The 25072-nt window shown below is 40.8% G+C and overlaps 1 protein-coding gene across 2 annotated transcripts in view; it reads left to right on the top strand.

The window, feature by feature from the left end:
- SLC2A9 (solute carrier family 2 member 9) overlaps positions 1 to 25072 on the top strand; it is a 248021-nt gene that overhangs the window by 143811 nt on the left and 79138 nt on the right. For both annotated transcript variants that reach the window (XM_063457783.1, XM_063457784.1), the window contains one exon: positions 21217 to 21318. In XM_063457783.1, coding sequence (XP_063313853.1) covers positions 21217 to 21318 — 102 coding nt within the window. The remainder of the gene's footprint in view (positions 1 to 21216; positions 21319 to 25072) is intronic.

The following is a 25072-nucleotide window of genomic DNA, read 5'->3' as shown; positions in this document are numbered from 1 at the left end:
GGCTAGTGGGCACAGTATCCAATGTGAACCTCACACAGAAGCTGGCAGGCAGGCAACTGCTCTTCTATTACAGTGGAAACAAAATTTTGGTTGTAAAAGCACGCTATAGAGACACAAGATATGAGTGGCAACTGTCAAAGCACGCTGGCAGGGTTGTGCAGGGCACACGCTGAAGGAAGGCCTGACAGAGCCGCTTGAAGGACACTGACTGTCTGCTATTAGCTTACACTGGAGACCTTTTTTCTTTGTAAAAGCACGCTAAAGAGACACCAGATATGATTGGCAACTGTCAAAGCACGCTGGCACAGGTCTGCAGAGCACACGCTGAAGTAGGCCTGACACCCAGACGCTTGCAGACAACTAACTGCTCTTCTATTACAGTGAAAAAAAAACATTTATTTTAAATCTAAAGCTTAACCAATTGTTAAAACAGATATGAGTGGTGGCACTGGGCTAGTGGGCACAGTATCCAATGTGAACCTCACACAGAAGCTGGCAGGCAGGCAACTGCTCTTCTATTACAGTGGAAACAAAATTTTGGTTGTAAAAGCACGCTATAGAGACACAAGATATGAGTGGCAACTGCCAAAGCACGCTGGCACAGGTCTGCAGAGCACACGCTGAAATAGGCCTGAAACACAGACGCTTGCAGACAACTAACTGCTCTTCTATTACAGTGAAAAAAAAATATTTATTTTAAATGTAAAGCTTAACCAATTGTTAAAACAGATATGAGTGGTGGCACTGGGCTAGTGGGCACAGTATCCAATGTGAACCTCACACAGAAGCTGGCAGGCAGGCAACTGCTCTTCTATTACAGTGGAAACTAAATTTTGGTTGTAAAAGCACGCTATAGAGACACAAGATATGAGTGGCAACTGTCAAAGTACGCTGGCAGGGTTGTGCAGGGCACACGCTGAAGGAAGGCCTGACAGAGCCGCTTGAAGGACACTGACTGTCTGCTATTACCTTACACTGGAAACCTTTTTTCTTTGTAAAAGCACGCTAAAGAGACACCAGATATGATTGGCAACTGTCAAAGCACGCTGGCACAGGTCTGCAGAGCACACGCTGAAGTAGGCCTGACACCCAGACGCTTGCAGACAACTAACTGCTCTTCTATTACAGTGAAAAAAAAATATTTATTTTAAATCTAAAGCTTAACCAATTGTTAAAACAGATATGAGTGGTGGCACTGGGCTAGTGGGCACAGTATCCAATGTGAACCTCACACAGAAGCTGGCAGGCAGGCAACTGCTCTTCTATTACAGTGGAAACAAAATTTTGGTTGTAAAAGCACGCTATAGAGACACAAGATATGAGTGGCAACTGTCAAAGCACGCTGGCAGGGTTGTGCAGGGCACACGCTGAAGGAAGGCCTGACAGAGCCGCTTGAAGGACACTGACTGTCTGCTATTAGCTTACACTGGAAACCTTTTTTCTTTGTAAAAGCACGCTAAAGAGACACCAGATATGATTGGCAACTGTCAAAGCACGCTAGCACAGGTCTGCAGAGCACACGCTGAAGTAGGCCTGACACCCAGACGCTTGCAGACAACTAACTGCTCTTCTATTACAGTGAAAAAAAAATATTTATTTTAAATCTAAAGCTTAACCAATTGTTAAAACAGAAATACGTTGTGGCACTGGGCTAGTGGGCACAGTATCCAATGTGAACCTCACACAGAAGCTGGCAGGCAGGCAACTGCTCTTCTATTACAGTGGAAACAAAATTTTGGTTGTAAAAGCACGCTATAGAGACACAAGATATGAGTGGCAACTGTCAAAGCACGCTGGCAGGGTTGTGCAGGGCACACGCTGAAGGAAGGCCTGACAGAGCCGCTTGAAGGACACTGACTGTCTGCTATTAGCTTACACTGGAAACCTTTTTTCTTTGTAAAAGCACGCTAAAGAGACACCAGATATGATTGGCAACTGTCAAAGCACGCTGGCACAGGTCTGCAGAGCACACGCTGAAGTAGGCCTGACACCCAGACGCTTGCAGACAACTAACTGCTCTTCTATTACAGTGAAAAAAAAATATTTATTTTAAATCTAAAGCTTAACCAATTGTTAAAACAGATATGAGTGGTGGCACTGGGCTAGTGGGCACAGTATCCAATGTGAACCTCACACAGAAGCTGGCAGGCAGGCAACTGCTCTTCTATTACAGTGGAAACAAAATTTTGGTTGTAAAAGCACGCTATAGAGACACAAGATATGAGTGGCAACTGTCAAAGCACGCTGGCAGGGTTGTGCAGGGCACACGCTGAAGGAAGGCCTGACAGAGCCGCTTGAAGGACACTGACTGTCTGCTATTAGCTTACACTGGAAACCTTTTTTCTTTGTAAAAGCACGCTAAAGAGACACCAGATATGATTGGCAACTGTCAAAGCACGCTGGCACAGGTCTGCAGAGCACACGCTGAAGTAGGCCTGACACCCAGACGCTTGCAGACAACTAACTGCTCTTCTATTACAGTGAAAAAAAAATATTTATTTTAAATCTAAAGCTTAACCAATTGTTAAAACAGAAATACGTTGTGGCACTGGGCTAGTGGGCACAGTATCCAATGTGAACCTCACACAGAAGCTGGCAGGCAGGCAACTGCTCTTCTATTACAGTGGAAACAAAATTTTGGTTGTAAAAGCACGCTATAGAGACACAAGATATGAGTGGCAACTGTCAAAGCACGCTGGCAGGGTTGTGCAGGGCACACGCTGAAGGAAGGCCTGACAGAGCCGCTTGAAGGACACTGACTGTCTGCTATTAGCTTACACTGGAAACCTTTTTTCTTTGTAAAAGCACGCTAAAGAGACACCAGATATGATTGGCAACTGTCAAAGCACGCTGGCACAGGTTCTATTACAGTGAAAAAAAAAATATTTATTTTAAATGTAAAGCTTAACCAATTGTTAAAACAGATATGAGTGGTGGCACTGGGCAAATAGGCACAGTATCCAATGTGAACCTCACACAGAAGCTGGCAGGCAGGCACCTGCAATTACATTACACAGGAAAAAAAAAAAAGCAGCCTGATGTTATAGCCCTAAAAAGGGCTTTTTGGGGTGCAGTCCTTACAGCAGAGATCAGATGAGTCCTTCAGGATTGTAGTGGACACTGAATACCCTAGCCTAGCTATCAATTTCCCTATCTAATCAGCAGCAGCTAAACTTTCCCTCCTCTCACTAAGCATGCATCTTCCGAATGAATCGAAAATGGATGCTGGGAGGGAGGTTGGAGGGTGTGGAAGGGAGGGAGTGCTGCTGATTGGCTGGAATGTGTCTGCTGACCGAGAGGCACAGGGTCAAAGTTTGCCCAATGATGACGAATAGGGGGCGGATCGAACTGCGCATGTGTCCGCCCGCCGCGGCGAACGCGAACACGCTAAGTTCGCCGGGAACTGTTCACCGGCGGACAGTTCGGTACATCACTACTTGCAATCAAATGATGTGATGGTGTAAGGCAGTGTAAGATATCAAACTATTTAAGCACAATTTGACATCTCTCCAAGCAACCATGCCACATCTGTGGCATCAAGTCTTCTCCAACAATAGACGCCAGATGTCAATTAAGATCAAAGCAGGACCACAATCATTGGCTGAGAGCCTCAGCTAAATGCTCTTGCCTCTCAAAAAAATTACTGTGATCCTGCATTAGTTCTGCTTTGTAATAAAGTGACATCCGGCTGTTTTGCTGGAGAAGACTGGATTGGTCTAATGTGACATAGTGACACATATAAGTTGTCCAACTGTAATGAAACATTTTGTCATCTTAGTGTGAAATGGCATCAGGTCACTACTGGCACCAGGAGATAGAGCACCATAACCACTACAGTGGGATGTAATAATTAAGGTGACTGGAGTGTCATATTAATATTGTTTTCTTATGTCACAAGAAAACATATTTTTCACCTACAATGATATGTCGTGTGAAACTAAAAGTAAAAATCCTCAAGTCCATATTAGCTCCAGTCCATAACACTAGGGCATGTGGGAGATATGTATACAAGACATTCTAAACATACAAAAGGATTTTCTAGGCATGGTCTTTGATTGTACTAAAATAATATGTAAATTTGTAGCGCAATGGAAAGCAAATGTGCCAATATGCCACAATCTCCACACCTGGCCAGGTGAACTACAGTGCATTCCAGTGGCAGTCTAGCAGTAACATGGGATGTATGGGTTTAGAAATTATTCAGGACTAGTTAGGGATATCCCGATCTAATGCTATACTTCATGTCAATGATATATAACATGTGGCTCTCCAGCTGTTGAGGACATAGAAATCCCTTGATCTTTTCGCAGGCTATTATCTATGTATAGAGTAAAATAACTGGAACCGCACATCACAAAGCTTAGCAGAATTGGAGTTCCTTTTCGTGAAAAGAGAACGATTGATGCCACTCAAGAACCAACATTATTTCCCCTATCTTTTATTCTTTCCCCAGCTTCCACTTATTACGGTGCATTTCTCCTTCAAAATTAACCACTTTGGACTCGATTTTAATATTTTTGGATAAGCTTTTAAAAGATTTTTTTTCCCAATAAATATTAAAATATATATTTAGAAAAAAAAACATTAAATATAAAAATATAAATATACCACAAGAAAACACTTTTCACCTACAATGATATGTCTTGTGAAACAAAAAGTAAAAATCATCAATTATATAAAAATATCAATATACCAAAAAATATCAAAATATATTTCAAAAAATTCACTAATTTTAAAATTCAATCCAAATTTATTAAACCAAGGCCTATTTTGGATGATATATATTCAGTTCCTATAAGGTCTGCCCATTAATTAATAATAGATTGTGTTCATTAGCAAAAGCCAATCGTGCGAATACATTAGTCATGCATTAACTTGAACAAAGAAAGTGTTAAATAAGAGTGATTTCCTTTATCCTAAAAATAGTCAGCATGAAGGACACATTCTCATTTAAGTTTTACAAGAAAATCAAAACAAAAAGTACGGAGTGAACACTCACCCTCAATCTTTTATTTGTCTTCAATAATAGATTGCAATTCATGAGGTCAATGATCTTAATGGGTTGAATTTTGCAATTAATGGTCAATTCTGTGTTGTTGTTTTTTTTATATATAGTATATTATTTTTTTTTCTATTAATCTATGGATTCTACTCCTTGAAATCCAGATAATGTTGGTATTTCTTTATTTCCCCCCCCCCCCCTGTGCTGAGAACAATGCAGGAAATGTGTGCTTTAAAAGACAATATTTCAAATGCTGTTAACCCGTCAGATCATGTATTAGCTACATAACATTTTATTTATGTAATTGAGGCAATATCCCGAGAGCACATAACACGCTCCAGTGCGTATCTGTCATCCACTATAAATTATAATTTGTGGTTTAAGGATTATTTATGTAGCCCCGAATCACTTTGTATTTGTAAATACCAACATTACAAGAAATATTTCATTGGAGAGTGAACAGACGTTGGCAGGTCCAGTCCGACATGCTGAAGCTGCTCAGAATTGAATATATTAATGAGAGCAATTCCTGCTCATATTTCATATAGACTTCAAGGGTGATGCTATTAGTGCATTTCAATTTAAATAAAACAAGTTTAATACGTGCAATAACCGTCATGTTTAAATTAGTCGTCATGATGGTAAAGGCATAATGTTAATGCTTTAATGCCAAATATGATTAATTAACATGTGTTCCATTATTTGAATAACAAGTGAATATATGGTTTCAAATGTTATCTTCTTCCTTGCTCTCTTCATGTCTTCTATTGCTGCCTCCGTTCTATCTGCCTTTGATTTACCGTACTGTGATGTTGTCTCACCTACTCCGACAGCTATCCCCACTTACTTACATTGTAACACCTACCCCATACTTTCAACTACTGCACTTACTTACTTACACCTACCCCCTGTACTTATACTTTGACCTGCTGCATCTACTTACACATTAACACAAAGTAGGTTGCAAGGATAGTATTCACAGAGAGCTTAGTGGGTTTTTTTATGACAGTTGCAGGAGAGGAATCAAGGTACCCCCACCTTCTCGCAATCTAAGAACTACCCCCACATACTTACACACTGCCAACTAGCCCCATTTACCTATACTGTAACAAGTGTTCCCACTTTCTCACAATCTAAGAACTACCCCCACTTACTCATACACTGCCAACTAGCCCCATTTACCTATTCTGTAACAAGTGTTCCCACTTTCTCACAATCTAAGAACTACCCCCACTTACTCATACACTGCCAACTACCCCATTTACCTATACTGTAACAAGGGTTCCCACTTTCACACAATCTAAGAACTACTCCCACTTACTCATACGCTGCCAACTACCCCATTTACCTATACTGTAACAAGTGTTCCCACTTTCACACAATCTAAGAACTACTCCCACTTACTCATACACTGCCAACTGCCCCATTTACCTATACTGTAACAAGTGTTCCCACTTTCACACAATCTAAGAACTACTCCCACTTACTCATACACTGCCAACTGCCCCATTTACCTATACTGTAACAAGTGTTCCCACTTTCACACAATCTAAGAACTACTCCCACTTACTCATACACTGCCAACTGCCCCATTTACCTATACTGTAACAAGTGTTCCCACTTTCTCACAATCTAAGAACTACCCCCACTTACTCACACACTGCCAACTGCCCCATTTACCTATTCTGTAACAAGGGTTCCCAATTACTCACACTCTAACAGCTACCTTACTTACTTACAGTGTGACAGTCACCCTCAGTATGACAGTTACCCTCACTTTCACATACTCTATCCCTCTATGACAGCCACCCCCATTTATTCACACTATGACAGCTACCCTAGTTTACTGATACTCTGATATTCCGACAAGGAACAAGTAGCATACCACAAGAGTAAGAGTGGGATATGTAGGGGATGGCAATGTATATTCAGAAAATGGAGAGGCTCAAGATAGGAAGGGTCCTACTATGGTAAGACATGTTCATCTGTCACCCATTGATCCCACATTTTATAACAGTGTTTAGAAGAATCATGAACCAAAGCAGGAAGCGTATCCATTTCCCATTGCTTCTCTGGTCTTATGTATCACTGTGTTTAAGTCTTGAATCTGCATTAACCCCCATTTCTCTGCAATGGCTCTTCTTGAGGATAATGCAATTTTAACCAGCAAGTGAATAACAACATGATACAATGGTGCAAAATCAGTGTAGAAGTGCAAGTGTTACTTAAAATATATAAAATATTTACCAAATACTGCCACAATTAACACGTGTCATCTATGCTGCAACCATTTAAGATCTTGACAATTAGTATTATTAGTATGTACCTGCTCAAATGAGCTTTCATAGAGGGAGTGGGATATAGTGACACAAAAGGTAATGGTAGCACAGAAAAGTAGGTTGCTAGGATAGTATTCACGAAGGGCTAAGTGTTTTTTGTTTTTTTATGACAGTTGCAGGAGAGGAATGAAGGTGCGCGGAGGAAAAGCTATTAACAGTTTAACTGATATGCTTTAGTGAAGAAGTGAGCTTTCAATGGTGTGCAAAAAAAACCAAATAATTTTAAATGTAAAACCTGATTGTGGGAAAAAAAAGGATATATATCGCAAATAAAATAAAACTTATATTTTGCAATATTTCAGTAGGTCCGTTTTCTTTTTTTCTTCATAGATTTTCCAGAATTACTGATGCCTTTGTATGCAAGTATATAACAATAGTTTGAATTGTTTTTAAATTTACTCTTTATTACCGGTTATTATGAAGCAATTTATATAAATATCTTGACACATTTTACACGTTTTATTGTCACTGAGATATATATTTTTTGTTTTGTTGAGCATTTTGTTATGCATGACACACTTTATTAAAACACAATGATAGTGTTTTAAGACTATAAGGATTTAGATTTAAAATGATTGTATATATTTTTTTTGCACACCGTTCTGTTTTTATGTTAGATAATGCAATGTTAGCTAGCAGCTTACTCTGAGCTCTCGTGAGGTTTTCTAACAGTTTCTAACCAGAATTGAATGTCTGAGTATACTTGAGGTCATTACTGCTACCTGTATCCACAGTAAGCTTACTAGTGGGCAATGCCACCATAGGTGTATAGAGCCCAGGGCTGTAGTGGAAATTATTGGTTTGAGAAGCCAAAATATATATATATATAGACTTCTGGAATAAAAGTTTTTTTCTACTTTTGTGAACATTTAAAGTGCTAGCATCTATTTGAACTATATATATATATATATATATATATAAAACTGTCCAGACTCTGGCACTCAACCTCCAATGTTTACAATGCGACTTTACCCGGGTGCTTCCCAGCAAAATATAGACGAGAAAGGAGACAAGAGCACTCACTTGGATTTTCAAAAAAATGTATTTCAATAAATCACCTCCACATCAACGTTTCGACCCTTCAGGGTCTTTATCAAGAAAGATAAAGACCTTCTTGATAAAGACCCTGAAGGGTCGAAACGTTGATGTGGAGGTGATTTATTGAAATACATTTTTTTGAAAATCCAAGTGAGTGCTCCTGTCTCCTTTCTCGTCTATATATATATATATATATATATATATATATATATATATATGAGAGAAGGTTTCTACTAAAGATATTGTATTCCAAATCTACCCATCTTTTAATTCCGATTAGGGCATGCAATTATTGGATTTGCGCTAATTCTGTGGCGTGAAAATAGTAGAGGAAATTGGGCACGCACAGGCCACCTGATTTAGTTTAAATATATAGCATCAATTGTGTTATTCTTTACTGTTTGATAAAGAAATAAAGAAATTTAGGAAATATGATCATTTTTACCCAGGCTATGTGCCCAATTCATAAGTGATCATTTGTGCCATGTTGCTAAGTCTTGTGCCATTTTGCTTGTATGTGGTGTATAATTTAGTCCACAGGTTTGATCTAGTACTTTTATATTTGAGGGAGATGTTCTTCTGTTTCTGTTAGCTCCACAGAGTTAACAGAAGTGGCAGACTCATTGGGGAAAAATGAAATGCTGCAATTGCGCATGCATGCATGCAGGAGCAGCATAGAGACTTCTCACTGAGAAGCCGCTGACTGATCATTTCCCTGACAGACTGAAAAAAAAGACTGACAGCAGGTCTGCAGCTTTAGCAAGCTGTTTGTTTTTTTTCATATCACATACCACCAAACAAAACACGCAGAAAAAAATGTATGAATATTTTGGTGGTATATTTACCAAATAGTTTAAAAATAATTCAGTGGAGTGTTCCTTTAAGATACAAAGGGCACAGGTAAAGAGAAAGGGAAAGAACTAAATGACTGCCGCTTTAATGTAATTTTACTGTATTTAATTTCATGCATAATCTTTTGTCTTGTTTATTGTACATGTGGACCTCCATTGTGTATTTCCTGTTATATTGCAATATTGTGCATTATACCATAGAAGTTAAATAAAAAATATTGCTATGGTGTATAATCTTTTATTATTCCTGAGATCCGTAAGAGCTTTCAAAATGTATCTGCAGAACAATAATGGAAAATTCTGTTGGGAGACGTCATTTTATAATGTTTTTACTAATTTAGTGTAAAGAGAACAGTATTTCATGTATTTTACTATTTATAGCAGCGATCCAAAAAAGATAAATTTTAACAAATTTGATTGGGAGCAAAAGTATCTCAATGCTAAATACAGAGTGCATCTGTTATAAAGATTCCTTCTCAACTGCTACAGCTTATACCTTTCACTATATGTTGCTATGCTTAGAGGGAACACTGGCTATAGGGTGAATATAGTATAGGATTTTTGTAGATCGCGTGCATGGCATGTACATTTGTATGTTAAAGAGAAAGATGTTGTAAAATAAGTATAAGAGTAATAGTTGTCTAGATAAGAGTTTTGGAATCATAGTAAAGGAAATATAGCTGTAGGAAATAGAAGCAGATTTATAAATATAAAGATATTAGACATTCTATGAAGAACTGTACAGTATATGTGCAGTACAAGTGGTGACTAGGTACATATCCTGCTTACATTCCTGAACAAGGCTTGAAGAGTACAGGTAGGGAAAACAGCTTGGCATCAGGAGCCCCACAGACCTTTTCAGCTCTATAACTACCTACCTACCTGTTAAAGAGATTTGTAAATAAAGAGCCCCACATAGGGCTGAAGATAATCTTGTAAATTTATGTTCATGGTTTATGACTTTCCCCTATCTGATCCTTCATATATTTTTATTCCAAAGTTCTCTCCTTTAGTTTTTCATCTCTAATTAATTACCACAATAGCCCCATGTCTCCCCACCCATAATAGTGTGTTTTTATTTCTTTTTTTTTTCTAACCTCAGACCTTATATTTCAGACTTGGCCCCTTAAAACAGCATTAACACCCAGCACTGCCAAGCAACCAAGTCCTGCAGAATCTTCTGAGCAGAGGTATCATCTCTGGAAGATTGCCCACCCTCCCCTCCCCACACCATCCCACCCCATGGTCATTACCTTACTTATAGATAGTGCAGCTGGTTTCCTAAACACACCAATCAAGTCACTAAACCTCTCCTCCCCTGAAATCCTCTTTTAACCTACTGCATCCTTACAATGGTTTAAACACTCATTGATATTTGTGTTTGTATGTATATGATCTACATATCTATATAATACACATTTTCTCTAATGTTCTCACTTCTATTTTTCACTTTAACCCTAACTTCTCTCATAACTAAAATATCCCTATCCTTTCGCTCACCTGTCCCTGGCAACACCATCGTCATTACTTCCACCTTACTCACCTTCTCTCTCTATTCATCCCATGCACTCTACACATACCTTTCCAGCCTATCTCCACGAACTCCTCTAAAATCCTCTACATACATACCCTCCTACAAAACTTTCAAATCCTACTCCCACCTTCACTACCTTTCTATCCTTCTGCTCCTAGCAGCTGGTGATGTCTCTCCAAACCCCGGTCCCCTCTCAACAAACTCACCACATACTAACCCAAGGATCCACCCTAATCTCATACAACTAAATCCACTGCTGTCCCTGACTTCATCTCTCATTCAATAGATTTACTAGCTTTAACAGAAACCTGGCTGTCCCCCTCTGACACTGCTACCCCTGCATCTTTGTCCTTCGGTGGTCGCCAACTTACCCACAACCCAAGAAACTCTGAATGTAAAGGTGGTGGTGTTGGGTTTCTCCTCTCCCCTCACTGCTCCTCTCCCCCCACCCCCCCTTCCCTCTCTTTACCATAATTTGAAATACATTCAATTTGCCTTTTCAAACCCTTTTCTGCTAACATTGCTGTTATTTATCGTCCCCCTGGTTCCCCTCTTTTCTTCCTTGACCACTTTGCTGCCTGGCTACCCTATTTCCTCTTTTCTAACATTCCATCCCTAATTCTCGGGGACTTCAATATTCCTATTAACCCACCTTTGACCTCTGCAGCCTCTAAACTACTTTCCATGACTTCCTCCCTCGGGCTATCACAGTGGGCTAATTCTCCCACCCATGTAGCTGGCAATACCCTTGACCTAATCTTCACTTATGCATGTACAGTATCTAATATCTGCAACACTCCATTTCCTCTCTCTGATCACCACCTCTTATCATTTGCTCTCGTGTACCCCCTCACCCAACAACCTCAGTCTAACCCCCCTCAACTCAGGAGGGACCTTAATTCTCTTGATCTCCAGCAGTTGTCAGCTGATATTGATTCATGACTGCTGTCCATCCCTTCCCTCTTCCCTTCCCTTCACTGGCCATCTTCACATATAACTCTACCCTTACATCTGCCTTGAACGCTGCAGCACCGCTCCAAACAAGCACCTCGAGGAGGACCCGCCCCCAACCATGGCATACTAAATCAACACGCTACCTGCAAAGATGCTCCCGTTGTGCTGAACGCTCCTGGAGGAAGTCTCGCACCCAGTCAGACTTTCTCCATTATAGATTCATATTGTGTTCAGACAGTGCAGCCCTTGCCCTTGACAAACAGTCCTACTTTTCCTCTCTCATTAGTTCATGCTCCCGCAATCCCAGGCGTCTCTTTGACACCTTTAATTCTCTTCTTTGCCCTGCTGTGGTCACCCTCCAAACTAACCTTACTGCTGATAAGTTTGCATGTTACTTTACTGACAAGATTGAACAGCAAAGGAAATAATTCTCCCCTCCTTGCCATTCTGTTTCTCAACCACACATAGATCATGCCTTTCCTACCCTTCAGACATTCTCCCCGGCTACTGACCAAGAGGTGGCTGCTCTTCTTTGCTCCTCTCGCCCCACCACTTGCCCACTCGATCCTGTCCCATCTCACCTTATTAGATCTCTCTCCACTTGTCTCGTGCCTTCTTTAACACACATCTTCAACTGCTCTCTCTCTTCTGGCATTGTCCCTGCTGACCTTAACCCCTTAAGGACACATGACATGTGTGACATGTCATGATTCCCTTTTATTCCAGAAGTTTGGTCCTTAAGGGGTTAAACATGCCACTGTAGTACCTATACTAAAAAAAACATCCCTCGACCTGTCCACCCCCTCTAACTATCGTCCCATATCCCTGCTCCCTTTTTCCTCAAAGCTTCTGGAAAGACTTATCTTTACCCGTGTGTCTCATTTCCTCAATTCCAACTATCTCCTTGACCCCCTTCAATCTGGCTTCTGCCCTCTCCACTCTACTGAGACTGTGCTTATCAAAGTTACTAACGACCTAATCGAAGCTAAATCCAAAGGCCACTACTCCATACTAATTCTTCTTGACCTCTCAGCGGCCTTTGACACCGTTGATCATGCTCTCCTTCTTCAAACTCTTCAATCACTTGGTCTCTGTGACTCTGTCCTCTCGTGGCTTTCCTCTTATCTCTCCCAATGCTCATTCAGTGTCTCTTTTTCTAATGATACCTCCTCCCCGCGTCCTGTCTCGGTTGGAGTCCCCCAAGGCTATGTCCTTAGTCCCCTTTTTTTCTCTTTATACTGCCTCTCTTGGCAAACTTATTACCTCTTTTGGATTCAACTACCACCTGTACGCTGATGACACCCAGTTATATCTCTCCTCCCCAGACCTCTCCCCTGCCGTCCTGCAATGTGTCACTGCTTGCCTTTCTTCCATCTCTGACTGGATGTCCTCCCGCTTTCTGAAAGTCCATCTCTCTAAAACTGAGCTCCTTGTCTTTCCTCCTCCTAATACTGATCCTCCTCTTTCGCTCTCCCTTCAGGTTTGTGGTACCCAGATCAGTCCATCCTTGCAAGCACGCTGTCTTGGCGTCATACTTGATTCTGGCCTCACCTTTGAGCCTCACATCCAGCATGTTGCCAAATCCTGTAGATTCCATCTTAAAAACATAGCCCGCATCCGCCCCTTTCTTGCACCAGATACTACCAAGGAGCTTGTCCATGCTCTAGTAATTTCCCTTATGGATTATTGTAACCCTCTCCTGATTGGTCTTCACAAAAGCCGTACTGCACTGCTACAGTTCGTAATGAACGCTGCTGCCAGACTAATTTTCCTCTCTGATCGTTTCTCTCACACCTCACCCCTCTGCCAGGCCTTACATTGGCTTCCTGTATGCTATAGGAGTCAATTCAAGGTACTAATTCACACCTATAAAGCACTGAACAACTCTAGCCCCTCTTATATCTTCTCACAGATCCATAGGTATGTCCCTTCTCGGTCTCTCCGTTTTGCCCATGACCACCTCCTGTCCGTTGTCCGCACCCGTACGGCCAACTCACGCTTGCAGGACTTTACCTCTTGCGGTCCAATGACGGAATTTCCCTGGAGAGTGCCGCCAATCCACCGTGCAGGGACCTCCCAGTCGGTGCGCATTGCGCACATTTGCGGCATCCAGAATGGAGGATCAGCGGTACTATCCAGGGATAATCCGATATTGGACCACAAGAGGTACAATACTTTGTCAGATATATTCAAACATGGGACCACTAAGTCTTAAAATATGGGTAGATGAATTGGGACACAGCAGTAAAGGGACACTAAAGTCACGCGGACCACTCCATCTCAATGAAGTTGTCTGGGTGCAGTGGTCCTGTCGTTTTAACCCTGCAATGTAAAACTCCGTCACATGATACTAAAGACCCTACAGCAAAGCATTGGTGCACGCTATCCTATAGTGAAGCTTGGATGTGAGTGCAGATCTCGCCCGACATGCACATTAGTTCCCCAAAGTAAGCAGTGCAGAGGAATCTTTGGTGCTGAAAAAAGATCAGTAAAAAGTTTAATTGTATTATTTTACATAGCAAATGGAGAAGGGCGAGAGAACCTGTATTTAACCAGCGACAGGAACACTAAACTAACACATTAGAAATACAGGTTTGTATTCCTAACGCTTTAATGTTTTTTAATGAAGCCAATGTATACATTTCAAGTGAGAATCAGTGGGAAATGCATAATTAGCCCCATAATCCTCTGCATACAGCAACATATTTTACAAAATATAGAGACCCTATGTCTTGATGGAATATAAAAGAGAATATAGGGACTTATTATAGCATATGTTTACAAAGCCTTCCAGATGATAATTAGCATGACATTATTCATGGAACTTTGCAAACTGTATCAAAAAGTGCACCCTACGTAGGTGTATTGTGACAGGTTTATCATCCACTGGACCCAGAATTTACTATTGAGCATAGAAAAATAAATACAATACACTTTACCGTCTAAATTTAGGCTTTGGAGTCTTCACACATAAATTATGTTATTGTTGTTACACAATGTTTTTCGCTACAATCCGACAACAATTTTAAATAAAATGCATTATGTATTTTCTGCATTAGTTCCTAAAAATATATGTATACCTAGGGCTAGGAATAAAAACCAGTTATTCTGATTGCAGATGCACAAATCACACTAAGTATTAGGCATCCGCTGGTGTTCCAACTCCTACAGATTAGCATAGCTTAAATTGTGGTCCCAACAGCTGAAGTGTCAGCGGTAGGTATTGCTGCATGTAAGCTGACAAAAGAAGACTTGAGTTTATGGCAATGCAATATAAAAGCAATTTGCACAGAAAGCAAAGGCAATTAGTAACTTAATTCTCACAATAATCTTATTTACATTTAAACACGGCCTCATATAATTTTGTATAATTTTCTTCTTACCGTTAGGAGCATTCTTTCATATTCATCTTCACCATGTGAATCAAATTATTATTAAACATCTCACCAGGCTTACTTTGAGGGACAAAAAAAAATTAACCCTCTTCCTACGGAGTTAATTTTGTTAAAAAAAAACTAACATAACATACTATATAATTTATTTGAAACCTACAGTAAATTACATGTTTACCTAAGCTCAGTACAAAACAGACATGTTGTGTACAGATTTCTTGTCAGAAAAAAAATAAAAAAAATAAAATAAAAAATAATAATGTTAAAAATAATAAAATGATGTGAACTGACACAGTATAAAATGTTTGCTTTCATCTTTTATAGATGTAATCGAGATGAATAAATAAAATATTAGTTACAGTATTCTTTATCTTCCAATATTTCAGACAGAGAAAAGAAAAGCAGACATTTAATTTAGTCATTTTTACTTAAGTGACAATTCAAAGTGAATTTAAAGTTTAAAGGGACACTCCAGGCACCCAGACCACTTCTGCCCATTTGAGTGGTCTGGGTGCCAACTCCCACTACCCTTAACCCTACAAGTGTAATTATTGCAGTTTTTTTATAAACTGCAATAATAACCTTGCAGGGTTAACTCCACCTCTAGTGGCTGTCTACTAGACACTTCCGTGTCTCGCTGTGTGAGGACCTCCAGCGTCGCTCAATTCCCCATAGGAAAGCATTGAAAAGCATTTTCTATGCTTGCCTATGGGGTGCTCTAATGTGCATGCGCGGGGTCTCCCCGGCAGGCGGGATCAGTCTCGCCCACTGGCCGACGTAATGCAGAGGAGGAGCGGCGGCGGCGGCGGAAGAAGCAGCGACGTGGGACATGCCGCTGCCTCTGGTAAGTGACTGAAGGGGTTTTCACCCCTTCAGCAACCCGGGATTGGGAGGTGGGAGGGAGAGGGGACCTGCAGTGCCAGGAAAACGGATTGTTTTCCTGGCACTGGAGTTTCCCTTTAAGGCCCGAGTAGCCAAACTGAAAGAATAGCTGACTTAGATGATTTTGAGTTGAAGGTAATTGGACATTTGTAGGTTACATTTTGTTTTGCATTACGTTGCACAGCAAAGTGAAATTCAGTTTCTATAGAGTTAGAGTTTCTAATTAGAGTGTTTTTGAAGTTGTCATTTAGAAATTCTTTCGGTTTAAAAAAAACAAAAAAAAACAAAACACCTTTGATGTAGAATTTATGGGTAACTCGAAAACAATTAAAAAGATATATCTACATAAATTCAGAAACATAAGCCAAATTGATTTCTTAGCAGCTCTGTTCAGCTGTTTCGTTCAATAAATTTGATTCTCACAAGTTCAATGATCAGCCTGCTCATTTCTCTTTGTAAGTATTTCAGTACAATATCCAATTGCTTATGTTAAAAAGGAGGTATTCTATTGAGCTCAGTTTCAAAGCTATATTATATACTTGTTTTTTTTTGTGTGTGTAAAGGGACTGTCATACATAACCCAACAGAGCAATTTTTATAACTTCTAAGAGTTGATTTGTATTTATCTTAGCATCCCTTACAATGCAGGGTAGGCTGGAAAAAAATCAGGTACTCAAATTCAGGCACACATACAGAGTATATTCATACACTTGCATGCACAAGTATCATGTGTCTAACAAGAATGTTTAGTTCAACCAGAGTAGGGACATTTTCTAGCCAACTGCCCTTTTAATGATTAGATGAAACAATTTGCAAACTGTTGTTCATATATTGAAGGAAAAAAACAAATGTTAGTTGCAAAAAAGGAAAGAAAAAAAGATTAATCAACATACAAACCTATAGAATGGTTCTCAGCACTCCCAGGATTGCAGTTAATTGACTTTGAAAATATGGCATAAAATGGATATATTACATCTCTTTAGATGTTTCAGAAGTAAACAGAAACATTTGATAAATTCTTCTTTGTTCCCAAGTCATCTTTGAATTATAAGTGACGCGCAAATTCTGACCTTTTCATTGAGATCCACAGTGCCTCCCTAGTGTTACATATTTTATGCAGACATTATTGATTTGCTTTAAAACATGATTCTACATACTAATAACCAGCATACAAGGCATGTTTCCTATAACTATTACCCGTTTAATGGGGATTCTTTATGGCTTTAATAACCAAGATATTGCAGAGCAAATGTATTAGCTGTACCAATATGCAACGTCCATTCATGTTAGAAACAACACTATAAATAAAATTAGAAACACTATATTGGAAAAATAACATATTTATTTGTTGTTATTGCCATTTTATGTGTTTGGATGTTGGTTTACAGAACTGAAAGTGCTAGTAATATTTTGTTATATAAAGTTATACTGATACCTCTCGTCTGCTCTCTGTAACCTCCTCCTTTGGCCTTACGCAATGGTCCAATTTAGCAACCCATACAGCAGGAAACACTCTTGATCTTGCCTTCACCAACTTCTGTACTGCCTCTAATCTCTCCAATATTCCTTTTCCTCTATCTGACCACCATCTGCTGACTTTTGACATTGGCATACCTAAGACCCAATTGACACCACCATCTGAACATCACTCTCACAGAAACCTCCAATGTCTTGACCTAGAGCATTTCTCCACTAATCTCCAAACTCTCCTTTTACCTATCTCATACCTCACCTGTCCTAGTTCTGCAACCTCCTTCTACAATTCCACCCTCTCCTCTCAATTAGACCTCATGGCACCTTGTACATTTAAATGCCGCAGGCCGCCCCCCAACAACAACCCTGGCACACCAAGCTCACTCGATACCTCCAAAAATGCTCCAGAACTGCTGAACGCTGTTGGAGAAAGTCTCACTGTGCATCTGACTTTCTCCACTATAAATTTATGCTGAGCTCATACAGCTTGGCTCTTTCCTCTGCAAAAGTTAATTACTTCAATACCCTCATAACCACACTCTCCCGCGAACCCAAACGACTATTTCACACATTTAACTCTCTTCTTCGCCCTGCTGTACCTCCTCCACCTACTAACTTGACTGCCTCAGACTTTGCAACTCACTTCACTGACAAGATCTCTACAATCAGAGAAGAGTTCTCTCATCTTTCTCCTCCCCCTTGCAATACTTCCCCTAACTTCACTCCCTCTGCCGTTCTATGTTCATTCACACCCGCTACATTGGAAGAGGTTTCTGCTCTGCTCCAGTCCTCCCGCCCCACCACCTGCTCCCTAGATCCAATTCCCTCGCATCTCATCCATACTCTGTCTTCTTCTCTTTCTCCACCTCTCACTAAAATTCTCAATCTCTCTCTCTCCTCTGGTATATTTCCATCGCCCTTCAAACATGCAACTGTAACCCCAATTCTAAAGAAGCCCAATCTTGACCCTAACTCCCCATCCAACTATCGTCCTATCTCGCTACTGCCTTTTGCATCCAAGATCCTTAAAAGAATTGTGTATGTGAGATTGACAGACTTCCTCAAATCAAACTCTCTGCCAGACCCGCTTCAGTCTGGTTTCCGCGCTAAGCACTCTGTGGAAACGGCACTGACCAAAGTATCCAATGATCTACTCGCTGCAAAATCTCATGGTCACTACTCTATCCTAATTCTCCTTGACCTGTCTGCGGCTTTTGACACTGTTGATCATCAACAGCTTCTTCTCATCCATAGCAATGTCGGTCTACAAGATATTGCTCTCTCCTGGTGCTCCTCCTACCTCTCCCAGCGCTCTTTCAGTGTTTCTTTCTCTGGCTCTGCTTCTTCTCCCCAACTCCTCTCTGTTGGTGTCCCTCAAGGTTCAGTCCTTGGTCCCCTACTGTTCTCCATCTATACTGCCTCCCTTGGTAAACTCGTTAGCTCCTTTGGCTTCCAATATCATTTCCATGCAGATGACACGCAAATCTACCTGTCCTCTCCTGATCTCTCCCCGTCCCTCTTGACTAGTGTCTCTGACTGCCTCTCTGCTAATTCTAACTGGATGGCTGCCCACTTCCTTAAACTAAACTTGACCAAAACTGAAATTCTGGTCTTTCCTCCCTCAAGTGTTGTTACTCCTGTGTCTGTCTCCCTCCAAGTCAATGGTGCTACCATCAGCTCCACCACGCAGGCTCGTTGCCTAGGTGTTCTCTTTGACTCCGACCTCTCCTTCAAGCCTCATGTTCACTCTATCGCCAAATCCTGTCATTTCCATCTCAAAAACATTGCGCGCTTCCGCCCCTACTTAACACCAGATGCGACTAAGGTGTTGGTCCATTCCACTGTACTTTCTCGCCTTGACTACTGTAATCCGCTTCTCAGTGGTCTTACGTGCTCCCAACTTGCACCGTTACAGTCCATAATGAATGCGGCGACGAGGCTCATCTTCCTGTCCGCCCGCACCTCCCATGCCTCACCCTTCTGTCAGTCCCTACATTGGCTTCCTATAAAATATAGAGCTCAATTTAAAATTCTGGTTCTTGCTTTCAAATGTCTACATAATGCTGCTCCCACCTATCTATCCTCCCTTATACACAAGTATGTCCCGTCTAGGCCCTTACGATCTGCTGAATCTCCCACCTCTCCCACCTCTGATGCTCGCCTTCAAGACTTCTCGAGGGCTTACCCTAAGTCTGCAACGCTTTTGAGGAGGGGGTGGGGGAAGGGGCTTTACTGTGTAAAATACCCTATTGGAAGGTCTTCCCCTCGATTTGCAGAATGACCTGCAGAAAAAAATAGTTTTAGTTTACTGGAATCAAGCTCTGGGCGAAGCTGCCCGCATTGACTGCTACAACCCCTCTGACATCACAGGGGCCTCACACTGTCCAATCACAGCCTGTGATTTGACCGCTTTGCTGGCTCAGAGTAAATGCACACGCTCTGAGCCGGCAAGGAGAGGGGGATGGAGAGAGGGTTTCTTTAATGTTCCTTTAATGGAGGGAGGCAGGAGGGAATGCATAGTGGGAGGGAACGAGGGGGGAGCTACCTTCTCCTTGCAGGGACTATGCCTGCATGGGAACGATTATTATGTTTGTTGCAAGCATGTTAACGACAGATTCTATTTATGTACAAAACTGATATTGGCAGCCTGGCACAAAGTGCAACTAGCCCCCAGCACACAATTAGCAATCACTCTGTATGAGCTGAAACACGGCACATATATATACTCCTACAATAATGACCACTTTAAATCCATGAAGTGGTTATGGTGGTTGGAGTAACCCTTTAACTCTTTGTATCTAGTAAAACATCTGTGATCCCACTTCTATACAAACACATCAAAGTTTGCAAAGTCAGCAGTTTGGGAAAAATCTCCAGGTTAGCTACACATTCAGTGCACCTGTCATGACTCACACAAGTTTGGCTCATTTCAAAAAGCATTCAATTCTACCTATACATTGTGCTAGCAGAATCATTAGCTTTTTTTTTTTTTTTTTTTTAATTTAAAGATTTGTAAAAATGCAGTGCCCCTAACCCCCCACACACTGCACTCCTTATTTCCTCCTCGCACACTACAGCTCCTATCCCCCACAAAACACACATTACAGCCGTTAGTACTCTACACACTAAAGTCACTATTCTGACACATGTGCACACTACAGGCGCTATTTACGTGACCTGAGTACGGCTCAGCCAAGCAATTTCCCTCCAAAATAGAAAAATTTTTGGGACACCAGAATTTATGCCATGCGACTGTTCAGCTCAGCAGAGTTGCGGTACTGAAAAAGTGAATCGAGCATCAAGTCAGTCCGCCTCTGGTTTGCTAAAAGCTCATCACAGAGACTGAACAGATGTTTTTCAGCAAATGCTAGAGTTTCGAATGTGAGAAAACATGATTACTTTGGTATTATTTGTAATTATTGTTGCAAATGGTTTTTGAAATGACTCAGATCAGCTATTTTTTTTTAAAAAATTCAATTTATTTTGCTATCACTAGTCAGAGGGAGAAACGTACGATTCAGTAGTTTTTCAGGCACCCTTGAGACCCCATCGCAGATATATTTCATATAAACTATCGCTACCAATGTGACAGTAACCGAGTATATTTCAAAGAGTTTGGAACGTTGACCTAGATGAGACCCATTGTTCATTGCATTCAAGAATAAATGTAGGTTGTGATCACAGAAGACTGGCAAGAATGTTTCTGTATATCCAACCTTTTAATTTGCGCAATTCTGTATGTCACACACAGGGGGTAACCATTGAAAAGCTTGGACGTCGGATGCTGTTAATTGGAGGATTTGGCTTGATGACATTGTTCTTTGCAGTATTGACAATATCTCTGACATTTCAGGTACGGACCTTACAATACACTATCTCTAAATATCAAGCAGTATCAACAAGCTGTGAGGTTGTGATGCAATTTAGGGATACCTAAAAATGACATATTTCAGGACGATATTAGTGTGAAATACATCCCTGAAGTGTGTACTTAAAGTCATTACAAAATCATAATATGATCCGGCAACTGAAGATAGCAATTATTGTTACCTAACCATTCTAACTAATGTGTACAATTCAAATAACTGTAATGATATTGAGTTATTTTTCTTACATATTATTAATTTCTGAAGCTCCATAATTCAACTTTAATTGTCCCAAAGCTGATATAAAACTGCTTATTTTGTCACCAATTTGTGTTCAATAACATGTTAGAATGAGTCAGGTTTTATTTAAGTAAACTTGTCAACAAACCTTTACAAGAAATCTTTGTGTAAACAAAATATTAAAAGGACTCTCCAATCCATTTTCCTGGCACTGCAGGTCCCCTCTCCCTCCCATCCCCCAATCCCCGGTTGCTGAAGGGGTGAAAACCCCTTCAGTCACTTACGCAGGCAGCGATATGTCCCACGTCGCTGCTTCTTCCTCCACCGCCACTCCTCCCCAGATCAGTCTCCCCCACCGGCTGGGGAGACCTAATGCACATGCGCGGCAATGCCGCTCATGCGCATTAGACCTCTCCATAGGAAAGCATTTTCAATGCTTTCCTATGGGGATTTTAGCGACGCTGGAGGTCCTCACACAGCGTGTGAGGACGTCCGGCGACGCTATAGCACAGGTTTTCTGTGCTATGGACCAGGAAGTGCCCTCTAGTGGCTGTCTAGTAGACAGCCACTAGGGGAGGACTTAACCCTGCAAGGTAATTATTGCAGTTTATGAAAAGGGTTAGGTGTTAAGGGTAGTGGGAGTTGGCACCCAGGCCACTCCAATGGGCAGAAGTGGTCTGGGTGCCTGGAGTGTCCCTTTAAGTGTAAAATGCACTGACAGATGCTACAAACAGCTTCAGGAGAATCACAAATGAGGTCATAAAAGGATACTGTAGGCATCTTGACCACTTTATATCTTTGAAGCGGTCTGGGTGCAGTGTTCCTTTTAACTTAGCCCTGCAACTTTAAGCATTGTAGTTTCAGAGAGAAACTCTCTCAGACAGTCATTAATGGCGTTTACTGCATTTGCACAGAATTTAACTTTGTGAAACGACACTGAACATCCTCAGGTTTTGCATAACGATGTCGAGCATCTTCAACTTCCCTTTAGGAAAGCATTGATTCAATGCTTTTCTATGAGAAAGGCCTAATATGCATGCGGCACTCGCCACGCATGCGCATTATGTTTCCCCCCCATTGCCGACATTGGACGACGTGGAGACAGAGCCAGTGCTGTGGACCTCAGCGTTGGAGCAAGGTAAGTTTTTAAACGTTTTTTAACCTTTACAACACTGGGAGGTGGGGGAGGGCAATAGGTGTATGCCTGAGGGAGACTATAGCATTAGGAATAATGCTATAGTGTTCCTTTAATATGGCATTATCATTAAAATTTGTGTGTCGTGCATTTTTATTTAAGTCCTAGTTTAAGCAATCTTTTTTGCTCTTTTAGAAGAATCCTGATGAGGTGACTGAAACATCTGGGGTTATTCAATAAAAAGAAAAACAATTGTAGGGAATTTGATTCTGTATGGTAAACAGTAGACTAAAATGCAAAATTTTAAAATAATAAACCTGTGCATTGTTTTGTTGGTGTATAGAAAACTCTATATTTATCCTAGGTAGTCCTGGACATTTTTGCAATTAAAATATAACTACAGACCTGAATTTTCAATGTGTGATCTACTACATAATGCAATACAACTGACAATGAAAATGTCAAAACAAAATGATAGGTTTTTACCTTCTTTTTTAAATGTATATTTTTATGGAGAACTGAACTGCACCAATTCCTCATTTCTACGTACAAGGTTCTGGGGCAAAAAAAAAAAAAAGAACCGCTAAACCTTAATTTAATTATACTGCTGGAAATTCCAACTGTGAGATTAATTATAACTGACTTTTATTAAAAGAGGAAGTCAAGAATGATCTGTGATTCTGAACAATCTCAAAATTGGATTTGCCAAACTTGCATTTACAAAATTTAATTAAAAACATTTATAATTGGCCTTTTTTTTTTCTCTTACATTTTTTTTTTTATTCCACATTATTTTAACACAGCCTCCTTCACAATCCAAGCTTCAGGCAAAATATAAGCATTTTGATAGTAAAGGCATCAACCCAAATTTCTCTGCAGTGATTTACTTGGTTCTTTATACGGGGAACAGGCAGGACACTACAATACCACCTTTCTGATTCCTTCACAACAAAGTTGTGTTAATAATAAAATAAAGTTGGGTAATAATGAAACTGGTGGGTAACCAGTGGATGCCAAATCCCTCAATAATGATAATGAAAGGACCAGTTTGGGCACCAGAACAACTTCATCACAATTAAATTCCTATAGTGCCATGAAGTCCCTGGCGCTGGCTCACCTTTATGGGTTAAACCATTCTTGAATGCCAAAGTCTGTGTTGCAGCTCAGAATCTCCCTGTGTCCCTGTGTCCTTCCACTTTCTCAAAATCTTTGAATCAGAAGGCTCTTGCAGAATCGGCCAGCGGCGCAGCTGATTGGCTGACACTTTCAGCCAATCAGTGACTCCTCATTCATAAAACCGGCTTTTAAAAAAAATGTCTATTTCATGCCAGTCTTATGAATGCTAGTGACTGGCTGAGAGAGTCAGCTGACCTATCTCAGTCAATCAGCAGCACCGCTGCCCGATTCTGCAAGAACCTTCTGGTTTAAATATTTTGAGAAAATGGAAGGACAGAGAGAGGGAGATTTTGCACTGAAATACAGACTTTGGCATTAAACACTTAGAGAATGGTTTAACCCCTAAAGATAAGCCAGCACCAGGGACCTTCTGAACAACTTCATTTTAATGAAGTTGTTATGGTGCCCAGAGTGTTCCTTTAACACTTCTTCACTCACCCAACTACAATTACATGTGCTCACTCCCAAGGTTGTATTGCCAGGGAATGCCTAGTTGTTTAGTGACTATTTAAAACACTGCCTTCCACCATGTGCTGCTAAATATATGCAGAAAAAAACAAATCCTGTGCTCAAACTCCCACTACTCCTGGGTGTCCGCAACGACCATAGTACACATCAGCCCCAATACATACAGTAAAAACCAAAGAAAAAAGTTACTGCACTCTTACCCAAATCCCTATGTTTATTTAAACAAATGGAGGTTATTTAATTACTCCAATGGCCATTAAAGGGAATGCCCACCTGCCACATCAAGGCAAACCTCTTAGGTGGGTACTACACTAACCATTAACCTTGCTTCATGAGCTTCTGGCAAAGATATCTCTAATGAAATAGAGAGGGGTATTTTTTATATCCACCCCTACATGTTTATTAACTTTTAATAGGGAACACATGGGATGGGGGGCAGCAGGGCCGGACTGGGAAAAAAATTAGGCCCGGGCATTTTTCAATCAGAGCGGCCCCCTAAGAAGGGGGCGGGGCCAGAGAGGGTGTGTTTTGTCATCACTAATGACAAGCACGCCCCCTCTCAAAGTGAGCATGTTAGTTCAATGCGCAGAGCCCCACTGAAGAGCTCTGGCATTAGAAAAAGGCCCTGAATTTGTTCTGCGCAGCGCAAGCAAATTTAATAACATGCTTGCGCTGTGTTTGCTTTTAAATTGTCTCTGGTGTCTCCACAAGTGGGATACCAG

The sequence above is a fragment of the Pelobates fuscus genome, chromosome 6 (assembly GCF_036172605.1).
Source record: "Pelobates fuscus isolate aPelFus1 chromosome 6, aPelFus1.pri, whole genome shotgun sequence".
Taxonomy (NCBI): domain Eukaryota; kingdom Metazoa; phylum Chordata; class Amphibia; order Anura; family Pelobatidae; genus Pelobates; species Pelobates fuscus.
This window is presented reverse-complemented; position numbering and strand designations above follow the sequence as displayed.